Here is an 18,082-nt window from a genome sequence, read left to right as displayed (position 1 = left end):
GCCTGGAGACAGACAATGCAGCTTGAAAACACCAGTATGAGTATGATTACAGGAATACTGAAGTAATTTGTCTCTAGAATCAGAGAAACATCTTGTATTACGTGTTCCTGCCTCGTTTTTACACATATCAATAGTGCTGGGGTGTAAATGCTCCTACTGAAAATAAACCTTCTCTTTTATCATAGCAATAACACATTTTTGAAATAGCCCTGCAATAGCGTTTCTGAGGTTAAAAACAGAGGATTATTTCTGAACATACAGCGATGGCATTTAGCGTTCGGGGCGGCAGCTGTGCTTCTCTGCTCTCCTCGGGGGGCGGGTAGCCCTTTTCCCCGACGCCGTCCTCGCTTACGGAACGCGGCTCGGGGCGGGCGCGGAGCGGGGCCGGGCTCGGAGCGCGCGGCGCGGGCCGGAGGCGGGAGCGGCCGCCGGCGGCTCCCATTGGTCAGATTTGGATCCGCGGCTCCATTGGTCGGAGCGAGCCGGAGAGCGCTGCAGCCAATCAGAGAGCCAGCGGGGCGCGCGCAGGAGCTATAAAAGCCGCCGCGCGCGGGCGCAAAGACACGTGACAGCGTCAGTTCGGGCGGCTTGGAGCGGCAGCGTCGGGAGAGATGTCCGGGCGCGGGAAGCAGGGCGGGAAGGCGCGCGCCAAGGCCAAGTCGCGCTCGTCGCGGGCCGGGCTGCAGTTCCCCGTGGGCCGCGTGCACCGCCTGCTGCGCAAGGGCAACTACGCGGAGCGCGTGGGCGCCGGCGCGCCCGTGTACCTGGCGGCCGTGCTGGAGTACCTGACGGCCGAGATCCTGGAGCTGGCGGGCAACGCGGCCCGCGACAACAAGAAGACGCGCATCATCCCCCGCCACCTGCAGCTCGCCATCCGCAACGACGAGGAGCTCAACAAGCTGCTGGGCAAGGTGACGATCGCGCAGGGCGGCGTGTTGCCCAACATCCAGGCCGTGCTGCTGCCCAAGAAGACCGACAGCCACAAGGCAAAAAGCAAGTGAAATAGCCGAGGACGTCTCTCCCCTCAAAAAGTAACACAAAGGCTCTTTTCAGAGCCACCCACTTGCTCATAAAAGGAGCTGTACATCCTAGCGAAAAAACAAACGAAAGACGCCCGCCCACCGTCATATCTAAAGCTAATAGAGAAAATAAACACCCCTCCCCCCAAAGACCATAAATCCTTTTTATTTTAGCTTTAAAAAATTAAAGTATTCCTAAGCACTTTGTATTATAGCTCTGAAATTAGTATAAAAAATTTGAAAAACCTATTATATACTAAGACGTGGCCTACTTAAATTAACGTGGTTTATTTAATGTGAAATAAATCACTTTGCACTGGTTGGGGTGGGAAAGACAGTTTTTAAAAACTGTAGGAAAGAACCCACAGGCCCGTTATGCCTCTCCTTTTTCAGCTTGGCACTACGTAAAGTTAAGGTAATTCACCGATATGTCTAAAAACAGCCCTGACCCCTTTAAACCACTTCTAGAGCTACAGATACTGTTGGAGGTTTTTTGTTTCTTTTTGTTTGTTTGTTTGTTGTTTTGTATTAAAAGGCATTCTGAGTTACTAATCCTTACTTCTGATTACAAATCTTTAAGCTGTTGAGGCCATTTTCTGCCTCTAATATGAAGGAGTTTGAGAATAATTGTTACTCACAACACACAGGCAATCTGAGGTGAAAAGGACTGTTGCCAGTTTTGATTCTATCTTATACATAATGCTAAATACAAACCATAAATATGCTGAAATAGAAACAGAAAATCTGCTATTATTGGTCAAAACCCAGACTTTAATAATTACCCATTTGAAAACATAAAGTACTTGAATCATAACATTGTCCAGAATTTTAGTGTCACCAACAGTTACAATAGCAGGAGGTAAAAAGGAGTTTACAGGCCTTTGTCAAAACAATGTGTTGTAGGCATTAATAAACGTCTTACAGAATGCTTATTTTAATTCTTTGTAATCTGAAAAACAATGTGCATTTATTTCTAATTGACACTGGGTCTTGGAAAAGTACATCTGAAGACTGTCCCCTTCTTGCTTAGCAGTGAGCTGTTTCAGTGTAGCAGATACATCAAGATATGCCATTTTTAGTATTAATTCCAAAGTAGGGATCAGTCACAGGACAGTAAGAAAATGGAACATTTAGGAAACTGCTGTGAAAGAGGAATCCTAACTGATCACTTGAGCAAATTTCTTTAAGTTCAAGTAGTGGGAAAATCAGCTGGAGCAGTGTCTCCTTGGACAATGATGACTCAGATTTTTGCCAATCCAGCTGTATCAAAATAAAAACACTGACATATTATCAAATGTCAGGGCACTGGTTATCATTATTAACACGAACTGGCCTTGTTAAGTTTTATGTCACCTAATTCATTAATAAAGTTACTATTTCTGTAGCAGAGGACGAGGGAACCATATCTGCATTGTGTACACCGAGCAACACAGCACAAATTGCTATGCTGTAAAAAGTCACCTCCTTTGGTGAGACAAAAAGCCCTTCACAGGACTTTAACATGCTTCTTGTCTTGCTGCATAATGCACTAATTTAATTTCTCTTAATTATTTTGAAAGAGGTAAAAGATTTTGGACAAAGGAGCTAATTTCTATTCCATATTCAGTGCTCAAGATGAGCCTGTGTTACTTCCTCCTCTTTGAAATCAAATTGCGACAAAAATATCGATTTAAATCCCTGATTTTCAGTTCAGATTAAGAGAAGACCCTTTAAAGAATATTAATTAATTACTTTGGAAATCTAATTCCCCACATCGCAGATTTTATTTAGAAGGAAAAACAAAAGTTTCTGTCTCCCGAGGTCTGTTCAGCTCCAGGACTCAGTGTTTATCGCCTCTTTTTTAGCTCACCCGTTGCCTCTTCGAAAGGAAACTTGGCCGAGGGGAACAAGAGTCTTCCTTTTCCACGCTGCTGCGAACTGGGGGGAGGTCGGTGGCGGAAATTCTGATAAAAACAGCCGTTTTTGACTCCTAAGAAACACAAAATGAGCGGGGAGAAGGGACCTTTCTGCCGTGCAGCGGGGCGGGATCTGCAACGCACCAATCACCGCGCTGCTCCGCTCTATAAATATGAGGCCGCCGAGTTGCTCCAGGCCCAGTGGTTTCCCTGGTTCGTGTACGGAGGTCGGCACAATGTCGGAGACCGCGCCTGTTGCCGCTCCTGCTGTCTCTGCGCCCGGCGCCAAGGCCGCCGCCAAGAAGCCGAAGAAGGCGGCGAGCGGCTCCAAAGCCCGCAAGCCCGCGGGGCCCAGCGTCACCGAGCTGATCACCAAGGCCGTGTCCGCCTCCAAGGAGCGCAAGGGGCTCTCCCTGGCCGCGCTCAAGAAGGCGCTGGCCGCCGGCGGCTACGATGTGGAGAAGAACAACAGCCGCATCAAGCTGGGGCTCAAGAGCCTCGTCAGCAAGGGCACCCTGGTGCAGACCAAGGGCACCGGCGCCTCCGGCTCTTTCAAGCTGAACAAGAAGCCGAGTGAGACAAAAGAAAAGGCAACGAAGAAAAAGTTGGCTGCCAAGCCCAAGAAGCCGGCGGCTAAGAAGCCCGCCAGCGCCGCCAAGAAGCCTAAGAAAGCGGCAGCAGTGAAGAAGAGCCCCAAGAAGGCGAAGAAGCCGGCAGCCGCAGCGGCCAAGAAAGCGGCCAAGAGCCCAAAGAAAGCTGCAAAGGCAGGCCGCCCCAAGAAGGCAGCCAAGAGCCCGGCTAAGGCGAAAGCGGTGAAGCCCAAAGCAGCCAAGCCTAAAGCGGCCAAACCCAAAGCGGCCAAGGCAAAGAAGGCGGCGCCAAAAAAGAAGTAAGTTGATTGAGGGAAATTAAGAGTCTACTCATTTAAATAAACCCAAAGGCTCTTTTAAGAGCCACCCACTTACTCTCAAAAGAGCTGAAACACTACAGTTACTTATCAGCAAACCAAAATCACAGATTTCGGTAGGAGTTCACACGGCATTAATAAAGTTCAGATCTTGGTTACGTGTGCGTTCGGTAGCTCCTGCGTGGGAAATCGGCTTCTTTAGATGGAAGTGTGTCCCTACATGTAGTTCGGGAGCCCCGCGATAGCAGCTGCGCCCGCTCCGCCCCCGGTTCAGTGACCGGCGCAGCCCAGAGCGCAGCGAGGCGGTGTCGGCGGCCTCGCGGAGCGGTGAGCGCCCTCCGCTCCGGTGCCCGGGGGAGTTTGAAAGTGCCGCGTTGGACCGTGATTAGCCCCGCACCGCCTTCCCGCCAGGCTCCGCCCTCCCAGGGCGGTGAAGCCCCCTCATCCGCCGCGGCCGTGCCGGTGCCAGCCCCGAGCAGGCAGCCAGCGCTGGCTGGTCGGTAACGCGCCGAGCCGCATCGGCCCGCCCTTCCCCGTCTCACCGCCTTCGAGCGGTGGCTGGGGGAGGCGAGGGGGGAGCATGGAGCAGGCATGGCGAAACGTGCGGGCTGTGCCACGGCCCTGTCTGGCAGCGGCTGCTGCGGAACCCCGCGCCCGCAGCGGTGCGGCGAAGCAGGAAGGGCTCCAGCCCCAGGGTCCGATTCTCCCCGGCTCCCACTAAACCTTGCAGTGTAAATCACTGATCGCCCACTTTTTTCGCCAGGTTTTGGGGGTGGTTTTTTGTTGTTGTTTTTCTTTTTCTTTTCTGTTTTGTTTTGTTTTATTTTTCCTTCAAGAAAGAACCATCTCCTGCAAAGTTTTGGGACATTGGTATTTTAAGCCCGAAAACCCTTCATTAAGAATATATTACCGTATTACCTAATCGAGTAAGGATACCTACTTCCAAAAAGGAACAAAAAACCAAACCAAACCAAAAAACAAACAGAACCCCTCCACGAGCCTGCACTGACAAGGGTTATGGCAGGTTATGGGTATATGCGAGTATTATGATAAAAACATATAAAAACATATAAACCCGGCTCAAAAATCAAGCCGCCAAGGCAGGAGAAAACCTTTAATTTTACTGCTATAGTGCACTGAAAGTAAATGCTAGATCTTTTAATTAAAAGGCATTTAACCCGCAGATAATTTTTAACTGTTTTACCTTTCACACGGGACGTGCAAGTGGACAAATTGCTGCTTTAAATCCCTTTAGAGATGTGAGCCGACCGACCACAAATTTTGAACAGGCAAGTTTATATAACACGCACATGGGGTTACCAACTTTTAAAAAATGTACTGGTTACATTTAAGCTTGCTACCGAGAGGCTCCCCTGATTTACTAATTAACATGCAAATGTTCAGCTGTTTACATACCTCCCCACCACAAGCACTGATTCAGCCTTTTTACTTGAAAAGTTGGTGGCTCTTAAAAGAGCCTTTGGGTTAAAAGTGACGATCCGAGACGCCCTACTTGGAGCTGGTGTACTTGGTGACCGCCTTGGTGCCCTCGGACACGGCGTGCTTGGCCAGCTCGCCGGGCAGCAGCAGGCGCACGGCCGTCTGGATCTCCCGCGACGTGATGGTGGAGCGCTTGTTGTAGTGCGCCAGGCGCGACGCCTCGCCGGCGATGCGCTCGAAGATGTCGTTGACGAAGGAGTTCATGATGCCCATGGCCTTGGACGAGATGCCCGTGTCGGGGTGCACCTGCTTCAGCACCTTGTACACGTAGATGGAGTAGCTCTCCTTGCGGCTCTTCTTGCGCTTCTTGTCGCCCTTCTTCTGCGTCTTGGTGACCGCCTTCTTGGAACCCTTCTTGGGCGCGGGGGCGGACTTGGCCGGCTCAGGCATGGCTGCACCTCTACTACTGCTCAGTCACAGCGGAGTATCGGAACTCGCGATTTCTCCTGTATTTATAGGGCCCTTATGCAAATCTATGGTGTCAGAAAGCAGAGCTCCCATTGGACAACAGGCGAAAAGACGTAATTTACGTCACGAAGAGCTTTGCTATTGGTCTTTTTTAAACACCACGCTAGGATTGGTCTATATTCGAATGCCAGCAGCCAATCAGAATGAGCTCTTTCAATCCCACCGTTCGGTGCCGAAGCTCGTCCTCGGCGGCGCCGCCGCTCCCCGGCCCGGGGTCACCCCGAAGCACCCGGCTCGTGTGTCCCTCACAGCAGCCGGCGGGTTTAAAACAACAAAATACAGTTATGGGCATTTCTAAGGAAAAATAAAAAAACGAAGCCAGAAACCAACAACTTGTGAGGGGTTCTGATAGTCTTTTATTTTCCTTTTTTTTTTTTCCTACAGAAAGGAGCATACCTGTATGCTTTATAGAATAGTCTACATTTGTAACAGTCACAAGATAAATGTAAAAGGGAAGAGATGCAACCAGGAAAGATATAGAGAGTCGGGAATACAAACACTGTGAATCATGTTTAGAATTAATCTTTTTGGTCTGTAGAACGTGGCTTCTTTTTCACCACTTTAAATGAGATGGAAGCTGTGACTTAATTTGTAACATTAAATGATTGGATTTCTCCTAAGACGCAATAAATATTGGAAATATGTGTTTAAGTCAAAACCACGACAATCCTAAAAATTAAATGTGAATTTTATTCTCCTGTTTGAAATTATCATGAACCAGAAAATAAAGCTTTTTTCTTGTTAATATAACTTCATTGTGCAAGAAGAAAGCATGATGTTATTTCCTTTTGGAAACCTTAAGGACTATTCAAAGACTGGACTTACCTGGTATCAGAAGAAAAAGGTTTCTTGTATAGATCCATGCTACCTATCTGGAATGTGTGAAAAAAGAGATCTTAGCCAGCTGGTCTTGCTTCTGGTTTGTTTTTTTTTGTGTGTGTATGTGGTTTGTTTTTTTTTGTTTGTTTGTTTGTTTGTTTTTACCATGCTAAGCAGAAGCATAGATCCACAAATATCTCCAGCTGTATGCAAAACAGTGGTGTCTGAAGGGACGCAGAAAAGAAAGTGTGGGATATTTTTCCTTCTTAGTGAGAGAGGCTTGCTTTAAAGTGCTTCTGCTGTACGTTTCTCCTAAACTGGGGAGGCAAAGCAATATTGAAAAGAGCAGCTTAGTGCTACCTCGATTATCCTGCTGCTCTGTTTTAATATCTGCTCTGCAGCCCTGCTGCCTCTCATCCAGAACAGGGATGTATGTTGGAGATTTAGATTACTTTCTCGACATAACTTCATTTTAGTGCGGTGTCATTTTCTATGGGGAACACGGAGAAAAGAAGTCCCAGCAAAAGTTAAATAACAGCTTGGCAATCAAGAGGAGACAGCACATAGAAATAGAGAGAATCACAGAGAAATAGAGAGAATTAGAGAAATTTACTGATGATGAGACACATTTGTCTTGTAGTTGTGATTATTTGGAAAAATTTTTAACGTGCATGATGAACCTTAAAATCACATTTGACAAGCTGGGTTACAAGGCTGTGGATAGCTATTGTAGATATTTTAGTCGTTGAGACTGAAACTTTAAGCATAATTATATGATTTGCTCCATACTTTGTCACCTGTAGCTGCATGTTTTATAGTTTTGTAAATTTTTGAGTGTTGTTATAATCAGAAGACCCTAAAACTTCCTTGAAAAACATTAAATATGTCACATTTCAAACAGCAGAAAATAAAGACTAAAAAGACCAAGGTGTAAGAAAAGAATAAAGAAGGGGAAGAAGTCAACCATGTATTTTTAACCCTCCCCACATATGGACACTTGAAACTACTAAAGGTAATTAAGATGGTGGACCCCATTAAAATAAATGTGTCTGTAGAATTACAGTAAATAAAAAAACCCTGGTTTGTGTTCAAAAAGTAATATGAAGTGAAGAAAAATACCAGTGAAAGAAATAGATAAATAGCAATCAATGAAAAGTGAGACCATGAAAATGACCAAACACTTGTCATTTTTTAAAAGCACAGGAAGTGGTAAAGGTTTTTATCACAGGTATAGCTGCAAGAGACATAAATCAGCTCCTTCATCAAGACATCAGTCCCATAAACAGAACAAAGCTGCGTGATAATTAAGTAAAGGACATGGGACAAAAAAAATCCCCCATGGAAAAAATTTAAAGTGTCGCCATCACAGGGAATAAAACAAACAAACAAAAAAACCCTCGCAGCACATTACCCCCTTTCTCAGCCTTCAGTAGAAAAGGGTGCATTTACCGTAGAAGCGGGACCGCGGCGCCCACTCTCTCCCCTGCCCTGCCTCTGTGGGGGCGCAGCTCGATGGCTGCGCTGCAGCGCGGCAGGCCGGCGGAGCGCGGGGGGAACGCGGCTCTCCCAGCCCCGCCGCCGCCATAGGCCGGGTTTTGCTGCAGCTCCGCGGCCGCTGGGGTCCCGCTCCCTATCGGCACCGAGAGTCCCGCGGGCAGGGCCGGGCAGCCGGGCCGAGCACGGCGGGCACGGGATGACCCCGCCCGGGGTCCGCTCCCGGGCCCCACCCGGGTTTGGCCTCTCAGGAGCGGGGCCGGCCCCGATGGGAGCAAAAGCACGCAAGACCCGGCCGCGGGGGGAAGGGCGCGCAACGAGCCCGCCCCGGCGAGGGCGCGGCGCAGTCTTCAACCAGGTCGGACCGCCGGCAATATAGGGAGGCGCGCCAGAGCTGTTGAAGCATTGTGCTGCTTGTTGCGAAAGCGACGGTATGTCTGGTCGGGGCAAGGGTGGCAAGGGGCTCGGCAAGGGCGGCGCCAAGCGCCACCGCAAAGTGTTGCGCGACAACATCCAGGGCATCACCAAGCCGGCCATTCGCCGTCTGGCTCGGCGCGGCGGCGTCAAGCGCATCTCGGGGCTCATCTACGAGGAGACGCGCGGCGTGCTCAAGGTGTTCCTGGAGAACGTGATCCGCGACGCCGTCACCTACACGGAGCACGCCAAGAGGAAGACGGTTACGGCCATGGACGTGGTCTACGCGCTCAAGCGCCAGGGTCGCACCCTCTACGGCTTCGGCGGCTAAATACTTTAAAACTGACGTTGTTTTGTATTACAAAGGCTCTTTTCAGAGCCACCTACAAGTTTCATGATAAGAGTTGTTTGTCACTGATTTGTGTGTCCATTTGCTGATTAGGATTTTAAAAGACGTAAAAGTAGTCACAAACGTTGAAGTGTTTAAAAGGGTGAAGCCGTAACCGGGAATTGTAAATGCTCTAGTAACTATCTACCCCGTGTATTTTGCACTGATTTTTCTCATTAGATCCAGGAGTCTTGAATGCAGCTAAGATTGTGTAAATGGCAGTTCAGAGCTCTGTCGGTTACAGGACGGAAGTGTCTGAAATTACGTCGATACTTTTTACTCCAATAAGAATTAAACTTCTATAATCCTCTAATTTGCATAGCGCCCTTATAACTGGGGTGCAGACGCCATTTTCGATATTGCTGTGACACAGTGAAGACCTTTGAAGGGAAACGTTAAGAATGCCTGAGCCGGCTAAATCTGCTCCAGCACCGAAGAAAGGCTCTAAGAAAGCGGTCACTAAGACTCAAAAGAAAGGTGACAAGAAGCGCAAGAGAGCAAGGAAGGAGAGCTACTCCATCTACGTGTACAAGGTGCTGAAGCAGGTGCACCCCGACACGGGCATCTCGTCCAAGGCCATGAGCATCATGAACTCCTTCGTCAACGACATCTTCGAGCGCATCGCCGGCGAGGCGTCGCGCCTGGCGCACTACAACAAGCGCTCCACCATCACGTCGCGGGAGATCCAGACGGCCGTGCGCCTGCTGCTGCCCGGCGAGCTGGCCAAGCACGCCGTGTCCGAGGGCACCAAGGCGGTCACCAAGTACACCAGCTCCAAGTAAAATGATTTAATATTATAAACCAAACGGCTCTTTTAAGAGCCACCCCACATTCCTGATAGAGCTGTGATTGCAAATACGATGCGGGTTTTTTTTTCATGTGGATTATGCAATGCAAAATGAGAACTACACTCTTGTAGCTACAAAATACTGTGTAACTTTTCAGGTTACTTGTTCTTTGTACTTTAGCAATTACAAGCTCTAGTTGTGAAACCTGTATGTGGCTCTTAAAAGAGCCTTTGGGTTTTGGTGGCGATGGGCCGGTGGGAGGGAGCGCAAGGCTTTAGCCGCCGAAGCCGTAGAGGGTGCGACCCTGGCGCTTGAGCGCGTAGACCACGTCCATGGCCGTAACCGTCTTCCTCTTGGCGTGCTCCGTGTAGGTGACGGCGTCGCGAATCACGTTCTCCAGGAACACCTTGAGCACGCCGCGCGTCTCCTCGTAGATGAGCCCCGAGATGCGCTTGACGCCACCGCGCCGAGCCAGACGGCGAATGGCCGGCTTGGTGATGCCCTGGATGTTGTCGCGCAGCACTTTACGGTGGCGCTTGGCGCCGCCCTTGCCGAGCCCCTTGCCGCCCTTGCCCCGGCCAGACATCGCGCCTCTATCTGCTGCTGTCCTGTCCACGCCATCAACCGCCCCCGGTGGCCCTTTATTTCTCTGGAGCCGACCTGGTTGAGGACTTCTGCAGCAGGCGGAGTCTCGCGCCCTGTCCCCGCCCAGCGGCCTCTCCTCTCCCCCCGCACGGGCTCGGCCGCGAGACGCTGCCGAGGCGCTTTCCCGGCCGTGTCTCTGGGACGCGCGCGGCGGCTCCGCCTCTCCCGAGCGGGGCCGGGCTCGCCCCCCCCCCTCAGTCCGCGCCTCTCTTTGCGGCTTTCGCGTCCGGTCCCGCTCCGGCCGCGCCCTCCTGCGCGGTGACAGTTCCTCATGAGCACTGAGTCTCCGCCTGTAGCAGGAGCCGGGACTGCGGCACCCTTTTCCGGCACCTCCTTCCCGTTCCTTTCCCGCTGCCCGCGGGTCTGCGGCAAAATCCTACCAATGCGGGCCCCCGCCCGGAGCTCCCGCCCCGCCCCTCCGCTGGTCTCTGCTCGCCCATCCCGGCTTCTGCTGTTGTTTTGGACGCTTCAAGTGTTCCTTTTTAATTTTTTGGTTGTAAGCATTTGCCTGCATAGACACCTTCCTCGGGAATATGTATATAATCATTGTGAACCTTGTCCTCTGCGACCTACATCTTCTTTCTGTTACTAAGTTCTTTTTGTTTAAAATAGGAGAGGAAGGAAACGCTCAAGCCATGCCATGCCTAGGGGATTTTTACCTCTTTTCTTTTCCTTTTCTTTTCTTTTCTTTTCTTTTCTTTTCTTTTCTTTTCTTTTCTTTTCTTTTCTTTTCTTTTCTTTTCTTTTCTTTTCTTTTCTTTTCTTTTCTTTTCTTTTCTTTTCTTTTCTTTTCTTTTCTTTTCTTTTCTTTTCGTTTTTAATGTAATGTCGTTTCTATTTACCGAGGATTAAAGCGTGAACAGTTCTATAGCCTATGTTTGTTTTACTGGGCTTTTTTTGTTTGGTTGTTTTCCTGGAAACACAAGTGCACACGTGCTAACATGAACATATCTGTCATACCTTTACCTATCTAGAGTATTTTTGACCATTTCTAGGAGATGTGAGAGCCTAGAGAATAATAAAAGACCGTAAGGAAGAAGCAACATTTTTCTGGGAATGCTTCCTACTAGGGAAGTAGGAGACTTGTTCTTGGTCCAGACCGTAAAGAAAATTAGAGACTGTTTCAAGTTTCTCATATAATGTTTGGGTAATCTCCTTGCTAAAACATGAGCCATTTAAAACAGGAATGCTGCTCAATTTTTTAACCATAAACACTAAAATACAGGTCAATTTTCTAGTACTACTAAGTTTCCTGGATTAATGCAGAATTGCATAAAATACTAAATTTTTCCTTCCTGACACAGATGCTGATTTATGCTGATTTATATTGGCATTAAACTGAATTTCACAATCAAAAACATTTGCGGTCGCTTGGTAATTTCCCTTTCTAATTTTTAACAGCAAAAATTTTCATAAATTTCTATTGATTTTGGGTAATAATAATAAAAAAATCTTTACAGCTACTAGAGGAATATTGACAGAAACATAAATAAGTCTTCAAGAACTGTGAAAAAAGATTTTCCCAAAGCACCTTCTAGGGATTTTATTTTGGTGTGGTTTTTGTTTTATTTTCATTTAGTCTTCATATTCTGAGAACTCATAGCATTATGAAACATTTTCACTGGCATAATTTTGTGTAATTTCTTTGAAAAAGAGAAGAAAAGGAAAGTGCTGCTGTAACAATACCCTCATACCCCAGCATCCTTCTTTCTTATTGACTCACACATTTTAGGATAAGAAATTTCTCTTTTTCTTTACCTTTAGGTAAAGAAAGATTTTGAGGAGATCTCACTTATCCCCTCAAAAGTGTAGTAGATGCATATTCAAAAAGGAATTTGCTGTCTTTTTCTAAGATAGACAGATTTATCCAAATTACTGTTTCCGAACACTGGAACATATGGAAAAAATTCTGGGTTTGGTTGGTTTTTCTGGGGTTCATTTGTTTGTTTGCTTGCTTGTTTTAATGTCTGTGGTTATCATCTTTTAGCTCTTTTCTATTTCACTCTGCAGCAGACAATTTTGTTCAAAACTCTTCACCCTTCTTTTATGAAGATGTAAATTTACTGATAGATTCTATCTTATAATTTAGGAAACTGCCTGTTTCAGAATTGTGACTCCAGCATCTATGGATGTATCACAGTGCATTTGTTTTTTATTCTTCCCTAACATGAGGCTGTCTTGGCTTTCCTGGTTGGTCACCTTCCTATAAGCACCACCAGCCAACCTTCTGTTTGACTCCTGAATTTAAACTGGGGTCTTCTGTGGGAAAGTGAGTGATCCATCAGCACGTGTGTGACACCTCCAGTCACAAGAGCCTCTTACACTTAAACAGCAAAAGCAATCAGCAACTCCAAAACCAGAATGTTAAATAAAAACATCATTAGCACTGATTTGATAAATGAAAGAGTTGTGGAAAGACATCCAAGAGAAGGAGGAGTAGAATACCAGCCCTTTTGCAACAGTAAATACCCGGTGGAGGCTCATGGAGGGTCTCAGGGAGGCTCTGGGAGCCCTGCTTTGTGTTTCTGAGGACAGGAGTGAGGGTGTCTCCTGTATAGTTGAGTTCTGAACCTATCCTGAGACAGCTGGGTGGATAAGTGTGAACTTCATACTGTACTTTTAGTTAAATTGAAGATAAAAAGTAACTTTTGAACATTATTTATAATGTGTTTAAAAACCAAACCAGCCCCACTCCCTAAATTCTTGAGGATAAAAAGTTTTAGTACTTGAAAGTGTTCTTAAAATACAACATATACAGGTGCTTGTAAAATACTATGTATTAGGAAATACCTCTAATGTAGTCTTAGAGCCATGCATTTCAGGGCCATTGAATAAGATAAATTTTATCAGGATGTTAAGAACTTCCTATTCTTCCCATTTAAAAATCCCAGTTACAGATCTTTGAAAAAGTATAATGACTGCATGTACACATGCATACACACACATATAACAATTGTAATTCAGTCCTCACAGCATGTATTCAGTATTTTCATTTTATTTCTGTGTAGGCTACACTCATGCTGCTGCTGTAAGGTGAATTCAAACTCGGCATGCACCTACCTAAGCAACCAGCAAAACAGCAAGGACTGGCCTGGAAATGCTGCTGACTCTGTTACAGTTTTCAAGCATTGGATGCAAAGGTGGAGTGATACCTCTGTTCTGGAAAAATTTCTGTGTTATATGGGCCTAGACTGAGAATACTAAAGGAGCCTGAGAGTGACAAAGGTTGGCAACCCCTCCATTTTTCTTTTGTGTCTGCATAGTTATCACTCTTAGACTTTTAAATACATCTCCCCTGGAAGTGGACTAGTCTATATCCATGTAATGATCTTAATTTTTTCCAAACATGCTCCTTTTTCCTATTAAAAACCAACAACAACCTGTCAGATGAGTCTGCCTGAGAGAACTGATGGGAAGAGCAAAATTGGCCCAAATAAGGAAAATAATATTCAATTTCAGCAGGCAACAGCATACTTCATTTAGGAAAAAGGAGGGGAAGAAACCCTTCCTTGATGTTCTGTTTCACAATGTAACTTGAATTGCAGCTGGCTGTTTGTTGCTTAGAAGTTCCTCAATCTCAGTATGACAATGACTCTGACAGAACTAGTTGACTGCAGCAAAGCATTCAGAATTTTTCAACTGCTGCTTATCATTGCATTGGTGCAGTGGAGATCTTACCTGTTTTTCATATACTACCAGTAGACTTAAATAATTCAGGAAATGTTCAGACCTCATTGGTCTGGCATCTAAAACACACAAAGATTTACATTTGACTTTTGGCTGTTCCTGAAAAGCCTATGTCTCAGAAACACTTGTTTTGTTTTTTTTCATTTATGTGCCTTTTTTGTTGTTTGTTTTTTTTTTTGTCATGCTTCTTACATCATGCCTGAGGCTCCCGATCTTTATGTTCATTACAAAATTGGCATACTGCCTTAAAACCCATGAGATTATATGGAACACTTATGGAAAAGTATACTATGTGCCCTCTGGATCAATTACTTTCCTATTGATGGCATCACAAGTTGAACATCTTACAGGCCAAAGTTTTGTATAGCTTTATTGATCCATCCTGATGGATCAGTAACATGCTTGGGATAGCATAAAAAAATCCAAATGCAGAGAGAAAGGGGATACTCATAAATATGTCAAATATTCATGCCATGAGGACAGCATGCAATGAAATGGAAGATCTTCAGAAATAGATAGTGATGAGCAAGAATAAAATGTAGAGAGAGAAGCAATAAGGACACAGACAATATATGAACAGGTTTATTAATATATTAACTACATTTAACCTCTACGCGAGAACAGATAACAGCATAGCAGAGTGCAGACTTGGCTGATATGTAAAGACAAAGTGATCAAGCCCACTAGAAAAGCATCTTCACATTAATGGACTAGCAAAACCTCACAGTGCTTAAGGGTAAAAGAACATGAAGGATGGGGAAGCAGATATGGAACTGAACATTGCCAATGCATGTAAACTTGAGAAAGCACGACAGGTGAGCCAGATGAGAAAGGCAAGGAGGGAACAGTGTTGGGGTAGGGCCACATTTGTCCTTGACCTGCTCTTTGCTGCCCCAGTGTCCCTGTAGGTGTGACTCTGACACCTTACCCTAAGAGCAGGCTGGGGCTGAGGTGCCCAGCACCATGGATGGCCTGGAAGAGAAAGTTGTGGAGAAAGCAGTGTTGGGGCAATGCCATACTCGCCTTGGCATGTCATTGGTGGCACCAGTGCCCCTGGAGCTCTAAACTTTGGGGCTCTTTGAACCTGAAGCCAAACCTAAAAGCACCTTTAGACTGAGATGCAAGGCCCCATGGGTGGCACAGATGAAAACAGTGTGGAGTGAGAAAGGTTGGGGCATGTCTTTTGCCACCCCAGAATCCCTGGAGCTGCAGGATTTGTTTCTCTGATCTCTATCAGTCATCACAGACTGGGGCTGATGTCCCCAGCCAGAAGGGTTTACATTTTTTATGTACAAATGGATTTAATTCAAACTCGGTTTGCATTATTTTTACATCATATATTAATGTTCCTTTTGTTTGTTTCTTTTTATTACTAAACCCTGGTATTGCCCTAACAGCTCCACAGAGAACAGAGCTTTCCATCTTGTGTTACTTCACAGTATTATACAGGAAATTTTCATTCACTGTATTCTCCATATTCTCGTCATGTATTAAGTACTTTAGCATTAGTGGCTGGAGTGGGTGTAGCATTAGGCCACAAGAGCTGACCAAAATAAAAGGTTTTGTTAAAAGCTAATGCTGCTAGCATACAACTAGCCCAAAGCAGAACAAAAAGGGTTAGGAAGGACCAAGGAAACAACTCCAAGAATTGAGGTAATGTCAGGTGAAAAATAAACCCACAAAGAAAAACCAACAGAAGAGACAACTGACCAGAAGCAACTGATGGGCTTAGGAGTTCAGTGTCGGCTGGCCTGTATGCGATAGAAAGTTTATTTTTGGTGTATTGGTCACTGTATAAATCCACCCAGCTCAAGCTGTAACCTGAGAACTAATAAAAGACAAATTGGAAACCTTCACTTGGAAAAGTGCATTAATGAGCAGGATCCTAGGGTCCGACCCTGTGTTTGTGGCCAGTAGCTGACAAAGCACTTTCTAAAACACAGTATAAATTCTTAATAAATGTTCATACTGTTGTAGCAATGTTGTTTGCACATCTACAATCTGAAACAGGCTGATACCCAGCTTGAAGATGCAATGTGACTTGGGAGAGTAAAGAGAGAGGCAATGATGCAGCAGGGCAGTACTGGCCAGGCCTGCAGCAGGGCTGCAGTTGGCTAAGTCCAAACTTCACTGTTGGTGGTTACTGAAGGCTGTAACCAAGAGGTGATTCGGATTGTGAAGAAGTCCACAAGAGGGACTTGCAAATCAAAACAAGTTTAGGACCTATCATTGCATACTGGCTTGCAACCACCTTTACAAAATACTTACATAACAATAGTTAATTCAAATGAGAACCCTCCTTTCATACGGATATATATCTGTTCAGATTTTTTCAGAAGTTAATAGCTGTCAAATAGGACCGATTCAAATACTTTTATTCTAGAAAGATGCTGACATATGACCTTTTATGTATTTGTATGAAATGAAGCATTTCACCAGGATGCCAGTAGCTATGCTCTATTTTACCCATCGGACTGATAAGAACATTCTTCCAAGCCACGATTTTAATTTGAGCCAGTTCATCCATGGAAAATGGCCAAAGGACCAGGAACACTTTTAGCCAAATATCTTGCTGAGCATCTAAAATCACCTGCAAAAGCACTTTGATTAGCAACAGCAACTCACAAGCCAATCCTCGGCTGCTCAGCACAGAAGTCTTGCTCACATCTGGCTTTGACTTGGCAGCATTCTTTTATCTCAGGCTCCCCTGAAAAAAGCAAAGAAATGCAGCTGAAGCTTGCTGGCACCAGAGGAACCTCCACTTTTTTTCTCACTTGGACTTAGGGAATCTTGCACTAAGTCACCTGTGTCTACACGACACCCGGTTGCTGTGTATTACACCCCAAAACTACTTCAGACTCAGGAATTATAATTTATAGTTTATATGACCCCTGAAAAAATGAAAAGCATTGCACATCTTTCTTTCTTAGCTGGTGAAGTGTTAGTGGTTTTTTACAATTCGAGTATGCAACTCAGTGAATGAATCCAAATAATATTTAATTTAGTAAAACAGGATGAGGTTTTCAAAAGCCTAGAGATAAATGACAAGAGATTAAGGCATAGAAAACCTGTTTCCCTGTCTCACTGCTCAAAAATTATTTGTTTCTTGAACGTGGAAAAAAAAAATCATGTCTGATGCTACACTTAGCTGAAATGTAACTACTCTGACCAATACCTTATATAAAATATATCAAATGTCTTCTACACAAACTATTAGAAAAATATATTTTACTTGATTTATTTTTTTTTTATAAGCATATGCAAACAGATCCTGGTAAACATATCTTTGGCCATCTCAGTAAAATGAAATGAGTTAGCTTTCCCTAAAACTAATTTTTGCAATGCCGGTGGTAATCTACAGGAAGGAAAAAAAACAAAAAACAACAAAAACCCAAAACCAAACCTGTTCAGAAAAACACAGGTCTCATGTCAGTGAACAAATCCGGGGGATGAATAAATCACAGCAGAGACTTCTTAATTCCGAAAGCATTACTCCTGACGCCTTTCCCCCTCCCTTTTAACCCTCCGAGGTTCAGAAACAGAAAATGGCTGAAAGTGAGAAAAGCAGAGGAAAGAAAATGGTGTCGAGGCAGTTGATTGGTCAGATTTTGCTGCAGAGTCCAGGTTTCTGACACAGAGAAAAATATTCCTAAAATGAGGCTATCAGCAGTTAAGAGTAAACCAAGCGTCTTGCAAATCTTAGGCTTTCCAGGAGAAATATTTCCTCTAAACACTCCTCAGTGGCGCCTTATTTCCTAGTTTAAATGAAGGCTGTGTCTAACTCAATCCAACTGCTTCTTAAAACCGCGAGTACTTATTTGTAGCATCGAAAAGCCAAAGGGACATATTTTCCAATAATTCAATGGAACAGCAAGCTCCTCAAGCAATGAAATTACGTGTTCTATTAATATATATAAAGGTGACATAAAGTCCGAAATAATTTTAGAAATGTACATTTTTCAGGCAACTCCAGATATACTTACCAGGAGAGCAAGGGGTGTGTGTGTGACTGAATTTACAGTCAGGGAGAAATCCGTTTTCCAGGTAGGTTCACGAAA

At 45.4% G+C, this 18,082-nt stretch overlaps 5 protein-coding genes and 1 pseudogene across 5 annotated transcripts; 4 read left to right on the top strand and 2 right to left on the bottom strand.

Moving 5' to 3' along the window:
* Positions 1 to 546: 546 nt before the first annotated feature.
* Positions 547 to 1,325, top strand: LOC134549986 (histone H2A). The gene has a single exon (XM_063396174.1). The coding sequence runs from the start codon at positions 612 to 614 to the stop codon at positions 999 to 1,001; it is 390 nt and encodes a 129-aa protein (XP_063252244.1). The 5' UTR covers positions 547 to 611; the 3' UTR covers positions 1,002 to 1,325.
* A 459-nt stretch (positions 1,326 to 1,784) lies between these two features.
* On the top strand, positions 1,785 to 3,874 carry LOC134549971 (histone H1). The gene has a single exon (XM_063396155.1). It carries the CDS (start codon positions 3,088 to 3,090, stop codon positions 3,805 to 3,807), a length of 720 nt encoding a protein of 239 aa, XP_063252225.1. The 5' UTR covers positions 1,785 to 3,087; the 3' UTR covers positions 3,808 to 3,874.
* Positions 3,875 to 5,279: 1,405 nt separating this feature from the next.
* On the bottom strand, positions 5,280 to 5,837 carry LOC134549978 (histone H2B 1/2/3/4/6-like; annotated as a pseudogene).
* A 1,990-nt stretch (positions 5,838 to 7,827) lies between these two features.
* On the top strand, positions 7,828 to 9,217 carry LOC134549998 (histone H4). Its single transcript, XM_063396188.1, has one exon. The coding sequence runs from the start codon at positions 8,536 to 8,538 to the stop codon at positions 8,845 to 8,847; it is 312 nt and encodes a 103-aa protein (XP_063252258.1). The 5' UTR covers positions 7,828 to 8,535; the 3' UTR covers positions 8,848 to 9,217.
* An 85-nt stretch (positions 9,218 to 9,302) lies between these two features.
* Positions 9,303 to 9,900, top strand: LOC134549992 (histone H2B 7). The gene has a single exon (XM_063396181.1). The coding sequence runs from the start codon at positions 9,306 to 9,308 to the stop codon at positions 9,684 to 9,686; it is 381 nt and encodes a 126-aa protein (XP_063252251.1). The 5' UTR covers positions 9,303 to 9,305; the 3' UTR covers positions 9,687 to 9,900.
* Positions 9,901 to 10,703, bottom strand: LOC134549999 (histone H4). The gene has a single exon (XM_063396189.1). It carries the CDS (start codon positions 10,276 to 10,278, stop codon positions 9,967 to 9,969), a length of 312 nt encoding a protein of 103 aa, XP_063252259.1. The 5' UTR covers positions 10,279 to 10,703; the 3' UTR covers positions 9,901 to 9,966.
* Positions 10,704 to 18,082: the final 7,379 nt, after the last annotated feature.

This window comes from Prinia subflava, chromosome 4 (assembly GCF_021018805.1).
Source record: "Prinia subflava isolate CZ2003 ecotype Zambia chromosome 4, Cam_Psub_1.2, whole genome shotgun sequence".
Classification (NCBI taxonomy): Eukaryota; Metazoa; Chordata; class Aves; order Passeriformes; family Cisticolidae; genus Prinia; species Prinia subflava.
The sequence above is the reverse complement of the archived record's forward strand: the minus strand, read 5'-3'. Positions and strand labels throughout refer to the sequence as shown.

What these genes read in the sequence shown, in the direction of transcription:
- LOC134549986 (XM_063396174.1), top strand. Translation starts at nt 612, where the DNA reads ATGTCCGGGCGCGGGAAGCAGGGCGGGAAGGCGCGCGCCAAGGCCAAG.
- LOC134549971 (XM_063396155.1), top strand. Translation starts at nt 3,088, where the DNA reads ATGAGGCCGCCGAGTTGCTCCAGGCCCAGTGGTTTCCCTGGTTCGTGT.
- LOC134549998 (XM_063396188.1), top strand. Translation starts at nt 8,536, where the DNA reads ATGTCTGGTCGGGGCAAGGGTGGCAAGGGGCTCGGCAAGGGCGGCGCC.
- LOC134549992 (XM_063396181.1), top strand. Translation starts at nt 9,306, where the DNA reads ATGCCTGAGCCGGCTAAATCTGCTCCAGCACCGAAGAAAGGCTCTAAG.
- LOC134549999 (XM_063396189.1), bottom strand. Translation starts at nt 10,278, where the DNA reads ATGTCTGGCCGGGGCAAGGGCGGCAAGGGGCTCGGCAAGGGCGGCGCC.